The sequence below is a fragment of the Astyanax mexicanus genome, chromosome 5 (genome assembly GCF_023375975.1).
Source record: "Astyanax mexicanus isolate ESR-SI-001 chromosome 5, AstMex3_surface, whole genome shotgun sequence".
NCBI classification, from domain to species: Eukaryota; Metazoa; Chordata; class Actinopteri; order Characiformes; family Acestrorhamphidae; genus Astyanax; species Astyanax mexicanus.
In genome coordinates this window covers 41,138,489-41,159,896 of record NC_064412.1, presented here as the reverse complement: position 1 = coordinate 41,159,896, position 21,408 = coordinate 41,138,489, and the positions used below count along the sequence as shown (strand labels likewise).

The 21,408-nt window shown below is 36.2% G+C and overlaps 1 protein-coding gene and 1 long non-coding RNA gene across 4 annotated transcripts in view; one reads left to right on the top strand and one right to left on the bottom strand.

The window, feature by feature from the left end:
- ical1 (islet cell autoantigen 1-like) overlaps positions 1-21,408 on the top strand; it is a 68,351-nt gene that overhangs the window by 7,687 nt on the left and 39,256 nt on the right. For all 3 annotated transcript variants that reach the window (XM_022675268.2, XM_049479076.1, XM_049479077.1), the window contains one exon: positions 808-863. In XM_022675268.2, the coding sequence (XP_022530989.2) occupies positions 814-863 (50 nt within the window). In that variant the 5' untranslated portion in view covers positions 808-813. The remainder of the gene's footprint in view (positions 1-807; positions 864-21,408) is intronic.
- Positions 11,217-14,112, bottom strand: LOC125802144 (uncharacterized). The gene is made up of 7 exons (XR_007439082.1): positions 13,347-14,112; positions 12,893-12,943; positions 12,773-12,817; positions 12,630-12,694; positions 12,345-12,543; positions 11,874-12,074; positions 11,217-11,300 (listed from the first exon to the last, which is right to left on the bottom strand). It is a non-coding gene; the product is annotated as an uncharacterized LOC125802144 (long non-coding RNA).

Below are 21,408 nucleotides of genomic sequence, written 5' to 3'. Positions count from 1 at the left end.
GCATTTCCCACGCTTTTTCTGTTTCACCTTAAATGCAACAGTTAACAAGTTAGCATTCCCCCACGCTTTTCATTCCACCTTAAATACGGCAGCAGTTACACTGAGGGCAGAACTGCTGCTGGTTCTGCAGATGGATCATCTCTTCTAAACTGAAAAAGTGATGGTTGAATATTTGATTCTGAGGCTGAAGTTAGGAGATGTTGGTAAAATACAGAATCTGGAAACAGTGTTAGATATAAATCTTTGGACATGTCTAAATACGTCTTTTAGGATGGTTCCCTGAAAGGAAACTGGGGCTAACCACTGCTTACTAAAATTGTCTAAGTTCTCTAAGCATACAACTTGTAAAAAATAAAACAAAGACTAAAAAACAAGACGAGAATCAATCTGTTTAAAAAAAGGGTAAGACAGCTTTATTTAGCAGGTAGTTTCAATCTTACAAAGTAGATCAAAAACCAGAAGTCTTGGAGCTTACAGAGTCAAAAACACAAGGTTTTATACATTAAAAAAGGGATTGAACATTCTTGGTGGGCTGGGACACAGGTGGGGCTTCAGGCTCCACCTTGCTCATCATTACGTAACCCCCTTCAGTTTGGTTTAATTGTATCCCAATTAAGTCAGGAACTGTTTATTAAAAAGAATCTTGAATGTCCTCAAGAGACCGGGGCAGGTTGACCCCACACCTGCGGTATCAGGTCTTATCTATAACTCCCTCTCGGAAGACAAGCGCAACTCGGTCTTGCTATTTTCATTTAGTATCCTAAACTAATACTGAGCTTACGTTTTCTTTTTCTTGGCTTTTTCCAGAAATGAATGCCGACCTGTTCCAGGTTTCCTGCTCCGAGTACCTGTTTGAAGTTTAGGTACGGACATACACTCAACCAGAACAGTTCACAAAGAATTTAAACTGCTTAGACAGGAGAAGAACATGAAATCCAGAAAAATCTCCATTACTCAGCGAACATCCTCTCCCACCCCTCCCAAACAAATCCAGAAAAGTACAGACAAGAGGAAAATTTGTCACTTCACAGAGTGTGGGAAGAGTTTTACTCATCAGAGTAACGTCCAAAAACACCAGTGCATTCACACTGGAGAAAAAACATATCACTGCTCAGATTGTGGGAAGAGTTTTAGTCATCAGAATTCTCTTCAACGACACCAGCGCATTCACACTGGAGAAAAAACATTTCACTGCTCAGATTGTGGGAAGAGTTTTAGTCGTCAGAGTATTCTGAAACTTCACCAACGCATTCACACTGGAGAAAAACCATTTCAATGCTCAGAATGTGGGAAGAGTTTTAGTCGTCAGAGTAATCTCCAACAACATCAGCGAATTCATACTGGAGAAAAACCGTATCACTGCTCAGACTGTGGGAGGAGTTTTAATCATCATAATTCTCTCCAACTACACCAGCGCATTCACACTGGAGAAAAACCATATTACTGCTCAGACTGTGGGAAGAGTTTTAGTCGTCAGAGTAATCTCCAACAACACCAGCGCATTCACACTGGAGAAAAACCATATTACTGTTCAGACTGTGGGAAGAGTTTCAGTCAACAGAGTCATCTTGAACAACACCAGTATACTCACACTGGACAGAAACCGTACCACTGCTCATATTGTGGGAAAAGTTTCAGTCAGCAGGGTCATCTCCACCGACACGAACGAAGTCACACTGGAGTAGGACTGGTATCATTCTGATACAATTTGGTTCAGTTTCCAATCCAGTCTAATATCAATTCATCTAGGGATATTTTAGTTACAATTCAAAGAAATTTGAATCGGAGAACTAATGTAATTGAACAAGGAACAACCAGCCTACCATTATTGAAAATATTGTTTAGTAATTGGGCTCCAGTAAAACTAAACAGAGATGTCCAGGCCTGATTTCATTGCGCACAAAAAACAATGGCTGGTCTAACAAGATTAAAGCGAGTTAAAAGATTTACACATACACACAGAGGATTTCTTTGGGTCCAAGGCCATTTTCTTTATTTTTACATATAGCAGGTGATGCCTGCTAACTTATGGATATTGGACAAATTTACTCTAAATGTCTACTCTAAATGATTTATGACATAATGGTGATAAACATTGGTAAGGAGTCACTGATAAAATTTGCCTTGGGCCCCAATATGCCCTAGGGTTACCACAGTATTTAAAGGATACAGTAACAAAAAATTTCTAGCCTACCAAAATGTGTCAAAAAAACATGTCAGAACACTCTCCTCTTATTGGTCAGATCTGTCTCAGGCAGAGCATTAAAGTAAAAACACAAAGAAGGTTCTGTGTTCTGGACAAATTCATACTGCTTTAGAGTTACTGCAATTATGTTATCATTGTCAGGATTTTTTAATCAAGAATTAAAACTGTATTATGCTGCATTTCCCTTTGAACAGAATCAATAATTTCCCATAATTTATAATCTAAAACTAATTTCTGTGAACTAAAGCAATGAGTAAAGAAGCGCAACGAAGAACCTTATCAAGCAAACATGACAAGGGTTATGACCTACTTTTTATACAAGCTGGCCATTTTACTAAATATGCTTTTAATATAAATATTACTTTAATTGTCCTGTGCTGGAGTCAGTGTGCCCCATCACCCTGACTGTGAAAGGACACTGGGGCTGAGAAAACATTGGTAAAACATAGGTATTTGTAATATAATTAAGTGTGCACATGTGATATGTACCTTCTGGGTTGATCACTTTCCAGGGCTTCCCTTTTACTGACCGGCAGAGCCTGAACCTGTGGGGGAAGAGACAGAATAGGGTCTAGATGTTAAATTGTATATATTTACTGGTAATGTGATTGTATATCGTATGTTATTATGTAATTATTTATGATAAGTATAACAGACACTAGAGGTAGTCAGACAAAATTATGTTTTCTTGTTTCTAACAACACATTCCAGTGTAGTAATAGAACAGGACATACGCAATTACAAAATATGTATTTCGTGATAAAGATCTGATTATTTAATTAAAAAAGTGTGGTTTCCTCCAGAGCCGTTTTATGAAGATACTACAACCCCTGGCAAAAACTATGGAATCTCCAGTCTTGGATGAGCACTCATTTAGACATTTTATTCTGTAAAACAAACTCAGATCAAAAACATGATACAATAATAGGGTCATTCCAAAGTGCAACTTGTTGGCTTTCAGGAACACTCAAAGAAATGAAGAGACAACATTGTGGAAGTCAGTGAATGTTACTTTTATTGACCAAGCACAGGGAAAAAAAATATGGAATCACTCAATTCTGAGGAAAAAAGTATAGAATCACTCAAGTTGTAGGTAGAAAATGAGGACACACCCAGTCAATTTCCTTTCCCTAAATGGACACCTGCCTCAGATTAGATCTGCTCGTTAGTCTGCAGTTAAAAAACACCTGCAGTCATGACACCTTGGAGGGCTGCTGGAGGAAGTTGAGTGGCATGAACCATGGTTCCAACAAGAGAAATGTCTCTTGAAACAAAAAAGAGAATTGTGAAACTTCTTGAAGAAGTCAACTCTTCACACATGGTTGCTAAAGATGTGGGCTGTTCACAGTCAGCTGTATCCAAGATATGGACCAAATACAAACAAAAGTATATAGCTGCAGCCCCGGAGACTTCTGTTTTAGGATCCCGCAGTTTCAGGACCGCATTTCTAGGACCCTATGTTTTTGCGACACTGCCACCTAGCGAAATTAATGACTTACTACTCCTTAATATATTATCACCACGTTAGCTAATCACGTACAGATTTAAAGGCTTATTTCACCAAAATATTACCAATTCAGCTAACTACTTACACTTTTTAATGTTTATTTCACTCAAATATTACTTTGTCTAGAACTCCCAACCACATATCAGAGACGCAAGGAAGACGTGGGGCTATAATATGTATTTGATATCTAAAATGGATTCGAACTACTTCTCGAAAGATTGAAATCTTTTTGGAACACTAGTGTCTATTAGAGCGGGGCGATATTGTAAAAAAATCTCAATATTCTTCAAATATATGAGCAATTCTCAATTATGATTACGATTTTCAGCATTTTCATCGCCAGCAGCTCGAAAAAAGGGGTGACTGACTTCACACGTGTCGGAGGAGGCGTGTGCTCGTCCGCATTCTCCTTGGGTTGCAGGTGCCACTGGTGATGGGAATACACAAAGGGGTGGGACAATTGGATAGCCAAATTGGGAGGAAATGGGGAAAAATCTGAAATAAAATTATATATAAAAAAAAACTAATCAAAGTTATCTCAGAAGTGCTATTCTTATTGTAGGTTTACCTCAGAAATGGTATTTTAATCATACATTTATCTCAGTTGGACAAAGTGTTAAATTTACCTTGGCAGTGCTACTCTATTTACAAATTACGGAAATACATTTAACCAGAACAGTTTGCAAATTGGTTAAACTACTTGAAGAAGAGAAGAACATGGCCTCCACAAAATTCTCTAGTACTCAGAGAATATCCTCTCGTACCCCTCCCAAACAAATGTAGAAAAGTACATGCAGGACAAAAACTCACCACTGCACAGACTGTGGGAAAAGTTTTAATAAACCGAGTACTCTCACAACACACCAGCGCATTCACACTGGAGAGAAACCGTATCACTGCTCAGACTGTGGGAAGAGTTTTAATAAACCGAGTACTCTCACAACACACCAGCTCATTCACACTGGAGAGAAACCGTATCACTGCTCAGACTGTGGGAAGAGTTTTAATAAACCGAGTACTCTCACAACACACCAGCTCATTCACACTGGAGAGAAACCGTATCACTGCTCAGACTGTGGGAAGAGTTTTTATTGACAGAGTAATCTCACAAAACACCAGCACATTCACACTGGAGAGAAACCGTGTAACTGCTCAGACTGTGGGAGGAGTTTTATTCAACAGAGTAATCTCACAACACACCAGCGCATTCACACTGGAGAGAAGCCGTATCACTGTTCAGACTGTGGAAGGAGTTTTAGTTGTCAGGATCATCTCAAACAGCACAGGCGCATTCACACTGGAGAGAAACCGTATCACTGCTCAGACTGTGGAAAAAATTTTACTCAACAGATTAGTCTCCAACTACACCAGCGCATTCACACAGGAAAAAAAAAACACATCATTCTTCAGACTGTGGGAAGAGTTTGACTCGACAGATTAATCTCCAACTACACCAGCGCATTCATACTGGAGAGAAACTGTATCACTGTTCATACTGTAGGAAGAGTTTTAGTTGTTAGCGTACTTATTTTTTTTTGCATTTTTTTTTTTCAGGTTTTTTTTTTTAGCATTCGATGACCACAACATTCCACAGGTGAACAGGTTAATTGGAAACAGGTATGTGTCATGATTGAGTATAAAGTGAGCATACCTGAAAGGCTCAGTGGTTCAGAAGGAAGAATTGGGTGAGGTTTGCGAACAGCTGCATGAGCAAATAGTCCAACAGTTTAAGAACAACGTTTCTCAACATGCAACTGCAACGAATATATAAATCTCATCATCTCTAGCCCATAATATCATCAAAAGATTCAAAGAATGTGGAGAAATCTCTGCAAGTAAGCGGCAATGCAGAAAACCAGCATTGAAGGTTCATGACCTTTGATCCGTCAGGCAGCACTGCATTAAAAACCCGAATAATTCTGTAACTGAAACTACCACATGGGCTCAGGAATTGAAACTGTATGGCGCATTATGAAGTACAAAATACAACAACAGAGACCCCGGACTGTTGAGCAACTGAAGTTGTACATCAAGCAAGAATGGGGAAAGAATTCCACCTGCAAAGCTTCAACAATTAGTGTCCTCAGTTCCTAAATGCTTATTGAGTGTTGTTAAAAAGAAAAGTTTTGTAACAGTGGTAAACATGATCCAGGCCCAACTTGAACAAACTTGAAAAGCATTTTTTGCACTGTTTTTGACTTCTTTTGATTGCCTGTCAGTTTTGGCAACCTGTGTAACTCTATTGTATTTGAATTGTCTCCATCGTCAGCTCTATTGCCCACTACACGGGGTTACCCAGACCTCCACAGTGTGTGTGTGTGTGTGTATAATTCCTGTAATGCTGACAGTGGGAAGTACCTATTAACAGTGGTTCGAGGAGATGCTAGTAATAGACCATATAGAATAGACAAACATCCCTTTGTCCCTTTTGGTAATTTGAGTGAACGATTTCTTTATTTTGAGCGAATGATTTCTTTAATTCGAGCAAATGTTTCTTTATTTTTTAGCTAATGATGTTTATGCACACACACGTTTTTTAATTCAGTTAATGCGCACACAGGCAAGATAAACACACGTCTCAAGCAATCTTCATGCCTATTACACTGGTGAAAAAAAAAAATGCAATTCACTTTGAGATTAAAGTCGTAATATTACATGAATAAAGTCGTACTGTTTTGATGGAAATGTAGTTCTAACTGCTTGGACTGCAGTTTAAGAGCTGAGCACAGAGAGAGGGAAAAGAGATTTTCCGCTTATGATCTGTTAGAGAGCCGCTGTGATCACCATCAGTTATCTCCATTTCTTATTAATAGAAATTTCTACTTTCCATTAATGCTCTTTTGTTACAGTTAGATAATACAGTGTTCAGATTTTGGTTTTAGCAACTAAAAGAATATAAATACAGTAAATTCCAATCATGAATAAAGGAGATAAACCTTTTACTAATGCAGAATTACTGTGTTATATAAACTATATCAAGATCAAATATACTCAGTTTCTCAATAACTACGTAGTAATGTAAGGCTAACATGTTTTAAGAGAAAAAACATAATTCATATTAAAATATTTCCAATGTTTCCCAGCAGATGGTCTACCTTACAAAGCACCCCTATAACTGTACAAACAACCATAATATAGTTTCAGTATTAGAAATTTAGCAGCCTGCGACGAAATGCACGCCTTCTTAAATCTGTTTACATCATTATTACATTCATGATACTAGTCTATTTTGTCAGAAATAGAAACACCAGTGTATTATTATTTTAGGCCAGCTACTGTCTATAGTGTGACAGATATATAGACAACTGTCACACACTATTAATTTATTATTAATTTACTAATTTTTAAATTGTGCAGTTGGACCTAAGTCTTATAATTTCATATTTATAAAATTAAACTTGTCATATTTTTGTTGAAAATAAGACATTTATAAACACAATTCTACATTGATCATATTTTTGATGTGCATATCATGCTTCACTGTATATTTGATCTTGATATGGTTTATATTATAGTCATCCTGCATCAGAAAATTGGTTATTTCCTTTATTCATGTCTGGAATTTGCTGTATTTATGTTCCTTTGGTCGCTAAAATCCAACTGAAATGGAGCGGAAATTCCCTCAAGCTTCTTAAACTATCAGCCCAAGTAGTTAGAACTACATTTCCCTCACAATACTACGGCTTTGTTCTTGTAATATAATGACTTTAATCTCATAATATTATGACTTTAATCTCATAGTATTCAACTTTAGTCTCAAATTATTACGTCTTTAATCTCGTAATATTACAACTTTATATGGAGCCACTAAAGGGACGTGGTGTTTTTTTTTTTTTTACGTAGAAAGTGGTGAGCACCACATACTAAGTCGTGAGCACCACATACTAAGTCAAGAGCACCACTTACTAAGTGGTGAGCACCAGAAAATGCTAGCTAGCAAGCTATAGTTTAAACTGGCATATGTTCCACAGTGTAACTAAGGTAGCTAACATTCTCTATATTTCAGTGGGGGATGTTTTAGCTTACGTTAGCTAGGTTAGCTAATGTTAAATACTTTATTCAGTGAGGAATGTTTTAGCTAACATTAGCTAGGTTAGCTAATGTTAAATACTTTTTTTGAGTGAGGAATGTTTTAGCTAACGTTAGCTAAGTTAGCTAATGTTAATTACTTTATTTCAGTGGGAAATGTTTTAGCTAACGATAGCCAGCTAACTCATAAGATACACACACCAAGCACAGCGGCTACTTTCACCCAAGCCTACCATATATTGTACAGAGAGCAATGAAAGCCTTAAAACTAAAAACTTAAAACTAAGCTAACTTAGCTAGCATTAGGTAAAGTTAGGTACAGACAAGTGCATATAACGTTACTAAGTTGTGATCACGACTTCCAGTTATCAAAATCATATTAAATTAGCTGCCATTTGTGTTTTTTTAAAGATCTAGCTAGCTAACCTAATGCTAGCTAAGTTAGCTTAGCTTTAAGGCTTTCATTGCTCTCTGTACAATATATGGTAGGCCTGGGTGAAAGTAGCCGCTGTGTTTGACGTGTGTTTGTGTGTGTGTGTGTTCAATTTTTAATTTAAAACACAATAACATTCATGTCACACCATATGACAATTTTAGTCACTAAGACCGTAAACTACCCAGATAGCCACCGAGTGCTGGCCCAGTACTGGGCCTTAGCTGGTTTCTGACTGTCCTCAAAGGTGGCCCAGAACCGGCCACCGGACTCGGCCCAGTGTATTTTTGAACGTAGGACCAAGTCTGGGCCTTATTCGGTTTCTGACTCCTCGAAGCTGGCTGAGAGTCGGTCACCGGACTCGGCCCAGTGTCTTTTTGAATGTAGGACCAGGTCTGGGCCTGCACTGGTTTCTGACTGTTCTGGAAGCTGGCTGAGATCCGGCCACTGAACTTGGCCCAGTGTCTTTTTGAACGTAGGACCAAGTCTGGGCCTTATTCGGTTTCTGACTCCTCAAAGCTGGCTGAGATTCGGTCACCGGACTCGGCCCAGTGTCTTTTTGAACGTAGGACCAGGACTGGGCCTACACTGGTTTCTGACTGTTCTTGAAGCTGGCTGAGATCCTGCCACCGAACTTGGTCCAGTGCCCAACACAAGTTAAGCAAAACTTTTGTAACTGAAGGTACTTTGTCTTTTACTGTTGGTGAATTTGTTTTCTAAGAACTAGGAGGTTCAGGAACCTACAATGTTATTCCTACTACTACAAGCTACAAGCTATTTGTACATAAAATTTATGTAAATAACCACTTTGTACATCAGTACATCAATATGATTATTATATATTATTATAGGAAACACTAATAAGGAATTTACCATTGGTTTAAATAGAGTATTCTGTTTACTCAATTAGTGTTAATGAGAGAAAAACTTTGTCTGGAAGCTCAAAGAAAGACATAAAACAAAGATTTATATTAAATTTACGTTTAATTCATAAAGTTTACATATTTAAAAAATAAAGGGAAAAAAAGAAAACAGAAACAGATTACAATTTGCAAATTCCAAGGTTTGGCACCTGTGGACTTCTTGTTACTTTTTACCGTATTTATTTTTATTTGTATCTGTTTTAATACGTGGTACCTTTGCCAAGTAAAACTCAATATTAACTCAACTTAATATTGAGATGATTGGTTTTAAGAAATTTGCATCGGCCTAAAACATTTTCACAGTACTGTACATATACACACATACTGTATAGGTTTTTGTGTGTGTGTGTTTGAGCTGTACTATGGAGGACCAAAAATGACATAAGTATAAATAAATAAATGCAAATATAAATGTAGAAATAATAAATATATACATGAATAAATGAATAAATAAATAAATGTTGAAATAAATAAATAAATATATAAATAAATGCACATATAAATGAATGAATGAATATTTGCATAGGTAAATAAATAAATTAATACATTTCTTATTTATTTATATATTTATTTATATATTTACTTATATGTGCATTTATTTATTTATTCATTCATTTATTTATTTCAACATTTATTCATTTATTTATTTCAACACTTATTTATTCATTCATTTATTTATTTCAACATTTCTACATTTATTTATTTATTTATTTCCACATTTCTTCATTTATTTATTTATCTCCACCGTCCTGTACTTCCGGTATCAGTGAGACAGAACAAAAGGGACGGCACAGCAACATCGCGGCTATAACCCCTACTGCAGTAACAACTGCTGAAAATGAATGAGGGTCAACAGCTTAAAAATGTCGCCGCTGCAGGCCAAGGCAGGAGCAGTGTCACTACCCGATCTGTACCCCCTGCCCGATTTGTTCCGCGCATGCGCACGCATTGCAAACTGAGCAGGGGCACAGATCAGGTAGCCACGGCTGTTACACCAGCCGTTGTGCGCATGCGTCAACAGTTTTCGGCTCTGTGAGGTCGCTGCTCAAGCTTAACTTCCGTTTTCTGAATTATAGATAGACTGATCAAACAAAATAATCTATTAAAATGTATGTATGTGGTGTTTTTTTTTTACATATGCCAAGTCTGTAAACTACTTCACATTTTATTAACTTAATTACACCTTTAGCGATAAGATTAACATCTACATGCTCAAGTATCATTTATAATGCTTACCATGAATTAATGAATGAATAAATTCATAAATAAATAGAGCCAGAACACAATAATTCGCATAGGCTAACTAGCAGTTTATCTTTCTGTAATCTAGATAGACTGGGAGATATAAATAAATAAAATACAAACATCAACTAGAAAATAATGTTCTTTGTTCTTGAGCAGTTGATATATAAACTGTGCATTTTATGCTTTGTCAAATTTAGTATTACAGGGTGTATGAGGCATTTAAAAAATTTAATTTGTTTACCATTATAACAAACCTGTTTGGGTTATATCCATTATATGGGGTGGTGGTGTGGTCTTTGACCATTTGTAGTATTCCTCAAGCTAACAAAGAGTTTATTAATAAAAAACATTTATTTTTGCTTAAAATACACAGCAGAATGTTTAGAAATGGGAACCAAATACCATGTCTCTAAATGTGGTCCTGTATCAATATGCTACTAACCATTAAAAATAAGGTACAACACATTTATCAAAATACCAGTTTATTTTCTTCTCAGAGAAAGCATGAGAGCAAAAAGCAAAACAAAAGAAAAACATCCCTCTCAACACACAACCACCCAGCCACTCCCACCCTACCTCACCCCACCTCACCCCACCCCACTCCCACCTCACCCCGCCCCACTCCCACCTCACCTCACCCCAACACACCCCACCCCACCTCAACACACCCCACCTCACCCCACTCCCACCCCACCTCACTCCAACACACCCAACCCCCCCGACACAAACACCCACCACAACACAAAAACCCACCCTCCCCAACTCAAAGTACCCCGACACAAACACGCAACCACCCACCCAATTAAAATGGTAGTCACAATAAATAAACATTCATACAGATATTTCAAACACAGGTAACTGTTTTTACCTTCTGCTGTAGTTAGGACCTGAAAGAAACAACTCTTCAGCCTCTTGTATAGTTATTCCCTGTAGTGTAGACATGGCTTGGGTGATGCACTAACAAAAGGGTTAAAAAAATTAAATATAAATTATAAAACTGCATTATAAAGATTCAGCACTGCAGTGCAGTGATTAGCAATGGTGGTGGTGTATGAGGTGTTAGTGCATGTTGTGCTGGTACAGTGAGTGGATCAGATATATCAGTGCTGCTGGAGTTTTTAAACACTGTGTCCATTTATTGTCTCTCATTCTATTAGACACTCCTACCTATCTGCACCACAGTGTATATGTAAAGTCAGATAGAAGCTCTGAGTCTGTTGCTGCATAGTTGGTGCTGTCAATACTCTAGTCCTTCATCAATGCTCACTGGATGTCCACCGCCGGTGGACTATTCAGGTCAAGCAAGTGAAACTGAGGTGTTTAAAAACTCCAGCATTAGCGTTAGTGTCACTGCTGAAAATGACCCAATAACTGTCTGAGAAAATGTATTGTGGTTATCATGGTCTCACAGTACTACTCTATAGGATTTTAAAAAAAAGATAAATTTGATTAAAATTTTTATGTAACTTAAGTCACAACAGGCAATTTAACATTGTTAATAGATATTTACTGCATACCTAGTAACCTTACCTCTGGGAACAAAACATCCAAAATGAACTGCACTTGATCCTCAATGTGGAATTCTACTGGTGCAGATTTCAGGACATCCTGAAGATAGAAAAATAGGGAGTCCTGTTCTTCCTCCGAGTCCAGGTACACTGGCACCCGTAGAGATGATCCCTTCTGGATTCTGCTGAGCCACTTCGAAGGCTCTTTTCCACAGAGTACACCCTTAGGTCAAAAGGCAAAGTGCCAAAAGCACTTCATCAAAACATGAGCAAACATTTAACATTTCTAGTTGAATGTCAAAAGTAGTTTATGTTAAAAGTTTTGGACTGTAAATCCACATTAAAAAAAAAAAAAAAAAAAAAAAGTCCCCCAACACATGGTGACAACAAGCATGAATTATAAGGCCTTTTGCTTATTTGCTTATAACACTGTAATGGTAAAACAATGTGCAAATTGTAAATAACAAACATTGTTAATGTGTGACAAACATACCAACAAATGTTGCCGGACTCCATGGTCTTGTACAGCAAAGTCTACCAGCTTCTTTTATTGGGCTGTGCGGTTGACCATGGTTTGCACATGAGGTGGAATGTCTGAAGTGATTGACCTAGATACCCTAAAAAGTGGCTGAAGGGTCCCTTGCAATAGCCTGCTAGCCTTGTCAGTCCAGAAAGCAAACCTCTGGCCATGTCTGTTGAATCAAAAAACTTAATCAGCAGGTAATCAAATGAAATAAAATGCAGAAAAGGCATGAATACTTTAGCAGAGTGGCCTTACCCTTCAATCTGTAATCTTTCCATCAGTAGGATGCACCACCACTGGCGGATTAATGGCACATCATTCTAAAACATATATAACAATGATCAGACAATTGGGGTGGGGTTTGAAATATTTTTTCTATATTAATAGATGCAACTGACCTCTGTGAAGATAAATGGGGTATTGGTGCAGATACAGAGGGCATACTGTAAAAAAATAAATCTCTCTATTATACCCAATAACTCAAAATGCTGCTTATCACAACTTAAAAGGATGCTTACAATGAGTATAAGGATGCCACAGTAGTTCCCAGAAGTTTGTTGAGGGAAGTGCTGGAAACAAAATATTAAATATTACTGTTAAGTAAAGGTGTTGAACCAATAGAAACAGATGTAGACAAGTGCTTCACTAAAGTAAGCTTAGGTTCCCCCTTACTGAGTTACTGCCAAAAGCCATTAATACATGAAGTAGATGTGCTGAAGATAGAGATTGTTTCAAATTGTGTAAAATAGACAGAAAGTCCCTAGGTCTGGACAAGAAAGAATGTATGGTGGAAAGAAGACAAATGAATATAGCAAAAAGTATCAACTGGTGGGCTAGTCATGGCTCAGTTTCCCAAAATCACAGTAGGAAATTCTCTTCAAAAGAAAATATCTATAGTCTTACATTACATTTAAGCCAACTGATGTCCAGAGTTTTATATAACCCAGTAAGAAAATAAAGAAAAGGCTTTACATCAAAACTTCTGCCGGTCTTCTCTGTCCAGGGTCTTGGGTCAATCTGGCCTGCAATATGTCTGCACATAAAATGGGAAAAAAATTAATTATGGACACACACTTACTGAAACCTATAGTCATACAATTGTTCTCCATGGTCTAGTTTCATAAAATGAGACCTAATCCTACAGCCATCGAACAAGGCTTCTGCGTAAACATAAAACAAAAGAACAAAGCTATAAATAAGCAGCCATAGAACAAGGCTTTTTGTAAATCATCAGCCATAGAACAAGGCTTTTTGTAAATCATTAGCCATAGAACAAGGCTTTTTGTTAATTTTCAGCCATAGAACAAGGCTTTTTGTAAATCATCAGCCATAGAACAAGGCTTTTTGTTAATTTTCAGCCATAGAACAAGGCTTTTTGTAAATCATCAGCCATAGAACAAGGCTTTTTGTAAATCATCAGCCATAGAACAAGGCTTTTGTGTAAATCAGCAGCCACAGAACATGGCTCTTGCGTAAAATATTATTGGTAAAAGCCACTGAACAAGGGCAACCTTTTCCTCTCTCTTAACCTAAATATCGTTTTGTACGAGTCATCTCCAAAACCACCAGGGAGTACAGAATCTAGAAAAATGATCTCTCTCTCCACAACCAGTAAAACCTGCAATGGACATATTTCAAAATGATAAGCTAATCAACAAACTTCATTCTAAAAATCTGAATATCTATTTTTTGAAACTGTAACTCAACACATAGCAAATAGTGATCCAGTTGATTCTGTTGCATACTCCATGCAGGGAACAAAATCGCATCCTTGGAACACAGATTGTTCTGGTGTAGAGAAAGAAAATGCAACCATTCAACTACTGTGCATTGTACAGAAATCATTGCATTAATGTGCAACTGTCTGTCTGTGTGTGTGTTTAACTTCACTTTACCGGTAAACTTGAGAGTGGGTCCACATTCATCGTTTTCCATGTGGGAACCACATACATGTCAGCAATGTAAACATCTTTCCCCTATTTACAACACAACAAGATTAGCAAATGTATACAAGTACCCATGAAGAAGTATACAAAATAACAATGTTTGAGCTTCTGTAATTAATTACATGTTTTTGAGCAGCTTCTCTGATGATCTTAAAACATGCATTCCCAATCTAGACGTAATAAAACAAAATAAAGGCATAAATTACACACAAAAAAAAACTATTTCTGTGCCTTTGAGCAAGCATGCTGCAACATGAATATACTTACAGTAGACTCCATGCACTGATTTAACCCAAGACTCCACAAGTCCTCACGTGTAAGACAGATATTGTCATCTTTAACAATCAATTCTGCTGCTGGAAGGCTTTTGTCCAGGACATATTTCAACTGCAAGGGAGGGGGGGTGAGAATGGTGTGAGAGTGTAAGTATGTGAGAGATGGTCTGAATATACGATTGCAAAAAATTATTGGTAGTGTCTAACAGTGTGTGAAGGAGAGTGAAATTTGGAATGGGCTAGGTGGAATCATCCCCTACCAGTTTTTCCTGGAGAGGACCCAAGTCTTTTTCCCATTTCTCTCCAGAAAAAGCATAAGGATGGTCTGTTGCTTCATCAGGTGTACCATACTCATGGTCCTGAAGTGACACACATGGAACTGCTCCATGATCTGAAGAGACAATAAAAAAAATTAAGTCTAATATTAATAAAATAAACTTTACAATATACACCTTACATGTAAACCATTACAAAAAAAACACTACTTAGCTCTTACTTTCCAACCTGTAGAAAGGCCTTAGCCGTGAGACATTGATGCAACATCGAGTCCCATTATCTTTCACCACTGATGCCACACCCTTTTTAGAGATACTATCCACAGTGAAAGGACCTTTGTGGCGGTCAGCAAGAGTGTCTTTTCTCTGTTTTATATTGAAATCTTGAGAAATCAAGACCTCATCGCCAGGACTGATTGTGCTCATTAGCTTTCTCTTACGGTTCCTGTAAGACTTTTGTTGTCTTTTCTGCGCATTTTCAATGTTGCTAAGCACCTGAAAAAAAAAAATTACACTTTACTACATGCCATTGAATTAAAAAAAACTTCTGTGGTCAGACTACATGAATTTGGACCTAACCTTCTCATTTAAAATTTTCATTTCATTTACTCGGGTGTCAAGATCATCTTCTGGGTCAGCAATTTTAAAGTCTTCTCCCATGGGACAGGCGTTCATAACCTCTGGCAAATGAGGGTGCCGATGGAAGAATAAGAAATACGGGGTGTGCCTGGTTGAAGACTGGTTAAAAACAAATTAAGTTATCAGAAATAAAACATTATATATCGATTACATTATATATCGACCATAATGAATGTATAATGAATACCCACTTGCTTAGCAGTGTTAATACCATACACAACTGCAGGTAAATGGATGTCCCAATCATTATGGCTTTCATTTACATACTTCCGCAATACACGTTTGACATTTTGATTTGTTCGCTCATCCTATATATATATAAAAAACAACAACAATTAAAACATTTCCTAATTTTTTTTAACATTACAGGGAAATGTCAAATAAAATTATGTTGAAAATTACCTGCCCATTTGTCTGAGGGTGGTAGGCACTTATTTGTCTGAGGGTGGTAGGCACTTGAGACAGCATGTTTGATTTTCAGAGTTGCAAAGATGTTTTCATTCAGCTGTGTGCAAATCATCAAAAAGGAAATACAGTGTACATAGCAGAATGTCAGAAAAACATGTGTGCTAATTAAGATAAATATCAATGTTAAGAATTCACATTATACTAGACTTTTACCTCATTAACGAACTCTCTCCCTTGGTCAGTAATAATTTTCTTGACCATGCCGAACAAGTAGAGTGTCTTTATGATGGCTGCTGACACTTCAGTTGCAGTCTTATTTTGCAGTGGCTCAGCAACAACCCACTTTGTATATAAATCAGTCATGGTCAACACATACTTGTTTTTTTGACCAGTTTCTCGCAGTGGGCCAATTAAATCCAGGCCAATCACCTCCCATGCAGCCTTCACCTAAACACATATTTTCCATTACCTTTCAAAACATTTATTTTCTCTATTAAACAAAACAGAATTTGGAATACCTTAATAGAATGTAACACTGGTGTCCCCGTCTTCATGGGGTCATTTAGTTGGCAGCGGCGACAACACTTCACCTAAAAAAAAACAAAAAAAAGAAGAATTAAGTTGGGACAGTGTCTAAACATGTACAAAAAGTAAAATAAAATGCATATCATAAATACATATTAGAACAAGGGGTGTGCTATATAATTTCGTGCACAATAATATTTGTCGTTACATTACTTTGTTTTTGTTACACTATTTTTATACAAAATCAGAATCTTGGTAACTATCTATGAAAGATTTCTTTTGTTTCTACTGAATAAATAATATGAGGCTGAAGTTGGATTGATATTCGCAGCTGCCGCTTCAATGAACCAGCGTGAACTAAAGGGAGCGTTCACAAACTGTTCCGCATATTATATTTAACACCTCACATATCAACACTGAAGGAGCTATAATGAAGAAAAGCAGTACAGCTGTTTATTAACTATGTAAATATACATTATGTTATAAAATGCAATTTTATATACACGACCTTCCACTTATTTTCTGTTCTAGTGTAATTCATTCATTTCCTAAGTAGAAAACATTTTAAATAGAGAATTAGCCTCCTACCTTAAGGGAAAACCTGGCATTAGCCTGGCCAGAGCTAACTGTTAACTGTAAAATATGTATTTTAATTACTGAATATTAAATTAATAAATTTTATATATAATTTAAAAAATACAATAATATTTTAAAAGCCGTTGCGCTCAAAAAAAAAATCCAGTGTGATTTTAAGAATTGTTTCATCTTGGGCCAGACCAAATAGCCTGGCCCGAGCTGATTTTATACTGTAAAATGAATTAGCAACATAGCATACACAGCCATAATGCAGCAAAAATTTAATATAAGCTGATGGTCCAGTACGATTTTGAAGGATATTTAATCTTGGGCCATGCCAAATACACATGATATAATGAGTTTTAGTCTTCTACTTTAAGAAGAACCTGAAATACTTTATACTTTAAAACGAACTGGCAACATGGCATACAAGCTATAATGCACAAAAATTAATGAATATAAAGCCAGTGATTCCAGTGCGATTTTGTGAATACTAGAACTCTTCATCTCATGTTTATTTGTTCTGGTCCAAAATGAAAAAGTCCTTCAAAATCATACTGGAACGTCAGCTTAATATTCAATTTTTGGTGCATTATGGCTCGTATGTCATGTTGCTAATTCATTTTACAGTATAAAATCAGCTCGGGCCAGGCTAATTCTAGGTTTTCCTTAACATAGGAGACTTCAATTTCATATCATGTGTATTTGGTCAGGCCCAAGATGAAAAAATTATTTGAAATCACATTGGAACATTAGCTTTTTATTCATTTTTTGTGCAGTATGGCTCACAAAGGTTTTTAAAATATAATTTTATTAAATATTTTTTTCATTATATATTAAATTGTTAATTATATATTCAATAATTAAAATAAATATTATACAGTATACAATTAGCTCTGGCCAGGCTAATGCCAGGTTTTCTCTTAAATGAGGCTAATTCTCTAGTTAAGATATTTTCTACTTAGTAAATGAATGAATTACACTAGAACAGCACGTTAAAGTAAAACTGGAGAAAGTAAGTGATGGAAGGTAGTGTACATACAACCAAACGAATCAGGAGCTGCGAATATCAAACCAACTTCAGCCTTGTATGAATAATACTGTAATATTTATACTAAATAAAACATTTATATGTACTGTGTTGCAGTTTTACGCTCTGGAAATAAATAAGAAATTGTGTTATAACTTCACAACATACCCACTCAGTTACATCTTTCATTAGGGTAGGCCAGAAGAATCCAGTAATCACCCTGTCTCTCGTGCCTCGTACACCGTTGTGGTTGCCGGTGCCGGAGTTATGGCACTCCATCAAAACAGACCTTTTTTCCTCCTCAGTACAAACAACTAGTCTCATATACGTTTTATTTGGTCCAGTGTAAAACAATCGGTTGTCTGCCGAAAAAAAAACACGTTTCATATTTAATTACTTATTGATATAATAAAATACTCCGAGCTAAATTAGCTAGCATAGTTAACCTAGCTATACTAACTAGTTCACATAACGGGACACTTCGCTTCCTCAGCTAACGCAAACCTTTCTAAAATATGATATGATTTTAACTTACCTTTTGCTATGAAGTTTTCAGACACACGCCGCATTTCCTTGCGCATTTTTTTGTTGCATGGTGGAGTAAATGTTCCACTTAAAATGTACTCTTTCAGAGCTCTGTAAAAACGTAAGTCCTTCATTTTGAAACCGCGTTTTACAAGCTGTTTGCGACAGTGTGAGCGGAACCACAACTTGGCATTGCCTACCTGATCTGTGCCCCTGCTCAGTTTGCAATGCGCATGCGTGCGCATGCGCGGAACAAATCGGGCAGGGGGTACAGATCGGGTAGTGACAAGCAGTAGAACCAAAACGTTTGCAGCTCAAAAACCAATCCTGCTTTAGAGCGAGGATAGGACCGCCTACCTAACTATCATACAAATGCAGAAATACAGAAATAAATAAATTAATAAATGTGGCAATAAATCAATAAATAAATGTAGAAATGTTGAAATAAATGAATGAATAAATAAATGAAAAAATAAATAAATGCACATATAAATGAATAAATAAAAATAAATATAAAAAATTAGAAATGTATTTATTAATTTATTTATTTACCTATACAATTATTCATGCGTGTATTTATTTTTTATATATTTATTTATTTATTCATTTCTATGTGTATTTATATATGTATTTATTTATTTCAACATTTATTTATTTATTCATTTATTTATTTCAACATTTATTTATTTCTACATTTATATGTGCATTTATTTATTTATTTATACATATGTCATTTTTGGTCCTCCATACTGTAATACTTAAATATATAAATACATCTACATTAATTATAAGGAAAATGTGTTGATTATAAAGATTAAAATAATATAAAGACAATTAAAATAAAGATAATTTAATAATTCATTGATGTCTCCTCCTCAGTAAATTTATATCTTACTCCCTGAGAGCATTACACACCCACCAGTATAGTTTTTCTTATTTATATTTTCTGAGTAGGCTCTAAAAGCAAGTTATACCTTCTCTACACATATTTAATTGTACGCTTGTTTCTATAGATACAACTATCAACTAATAGAATCAAAGTACAGTAATAGTTTAATGTTAAATATGTTTATTGCAGTCATATTTACAAATATAATGCTGTTATGTTTTTTCTTTTGTATGACATGACCATTTTAAATTCAGCATCACATTCTTGAAATAAGTACTTGGAAAATTGGGCACCAGCAGAAGCGAAAGTAGGGGCAGCAACATTAAAACATATTAATTTACTGACAATAATAAAATGTATCTATGATTTTCCTATTTCCTTTTTTTGCCAATATAAAACATGAATAATTTAATTGCTCTGAAAAGCTCCACTATTTTACTTAATGTTGTTAAATTCTCCTGTTGTGTCTAACAGGATAACTGTGTGTGTGTAATTTAATTTTACACTTTTTCCAAGTAAAACATTTTTGTCTCTAGTATACTAATATACTGCATACACAAACAACTTCTAGTGTGATTTTACAAATTAGAGAAATGTTGACTAAAGCTTATTTGGTAGTAGTGAGTGTGTTTATATAAAAATGTGCTAGCTAAGTTAATAACATACACTTTTAACGAAGTAGCAGAGTGTGCAGGAACGTATTACTGAACTCTGGAATAAACAATACAAATAAAGATTTTTTTATATTAACTCACAGACACAGCACCATTTTATTTAACTAAAAAGCTAGCTAAAACAAACATTACACAGTGACTTGTAGAGACACACAACCACTAAGTTAACCTAGCTGACTAGCTAGCTAATGTACAACATCTAAACAAAAGTTCTGTGGAAGCATTTAGGTTAGCTAGTAAAGACCAATTCGCTAGCTAACTACCAAATTGGTTAACTAGCAAGCCTAAATGCTTTTACAGTATGTATGTTTGTAAAAGCATTTAAGCTAACGCTAGCAAACTGGCTGGTTTCTATCCTAGCTAGCTAACTGTTTATAGCTTAGCTAACGTAAATACCGAAACAGTACTTCTGTTCTGGCCTTGTACACTAGTTAACAATTTGAATTTCAAGTAAAAACATACTTTTTGGTTGTCTGTTAGTAACTGTTATAGCAACATTAACATTTACATTAACATGAAATGTGTTTAATGCTACATTCTGAGATAATTTAGCTTCAGATAATATCACCTTGATATGCTGCTAAGTTAGCTAGCTTAGCTAACTGAAGAGGCAACACAGATAGGGTTATAAATCATATTTGACGGCCAAAATATTTATTAAGTCAAAATAAATTATATTTCAAAAAAGGTACGTAATACTTAGTTAGGTTTGCTACCTACCTACAAACTTCAAAGGTTTCAGGATAGCTGACAGTTGAGGAAAGTTGTAATGTTTGAGGAATCCGCGCGCCAAGTGCTACGAGAAACCGCACGGGTTGAACTGGGCTGATGCGCAGGGGCACCAAGGTAAATATCATCTAGATTCATTTACACTCTAAACGTGATCACACGTTTGGGGTGTGCGCGACGGTTGGTTTTGGGGTCTAGGGATGCTGATCGTGTGTGTGCGTGTGTGTGCGTGTAGCAGTACTATAACAGGCTGTGTGTGTGTGTGTGTGTGTGTGTGTGTGTGTGTGTGTGTACTATAACAGGCTCTGTGTGTGTGTGTGTTTGTGTGTGTGTACTATAACAGGCTCTGTGTGTGTGTGTGTTTGTGTGTGTGTGTACTATAACAGGCTCTGTGTGTGGGTGTACTATAACAGGCTGTGTGTGTGTGTGTGTGTGTGCGTGTGTGTGCGTGTAGCAGTACTATAACAGGCTCTGTGTGTGTGTGTGTACTATAACAGGCTCTGTGTGTGTGTGTGTTTGTGTGTGTGTACTATAACAGGCTCT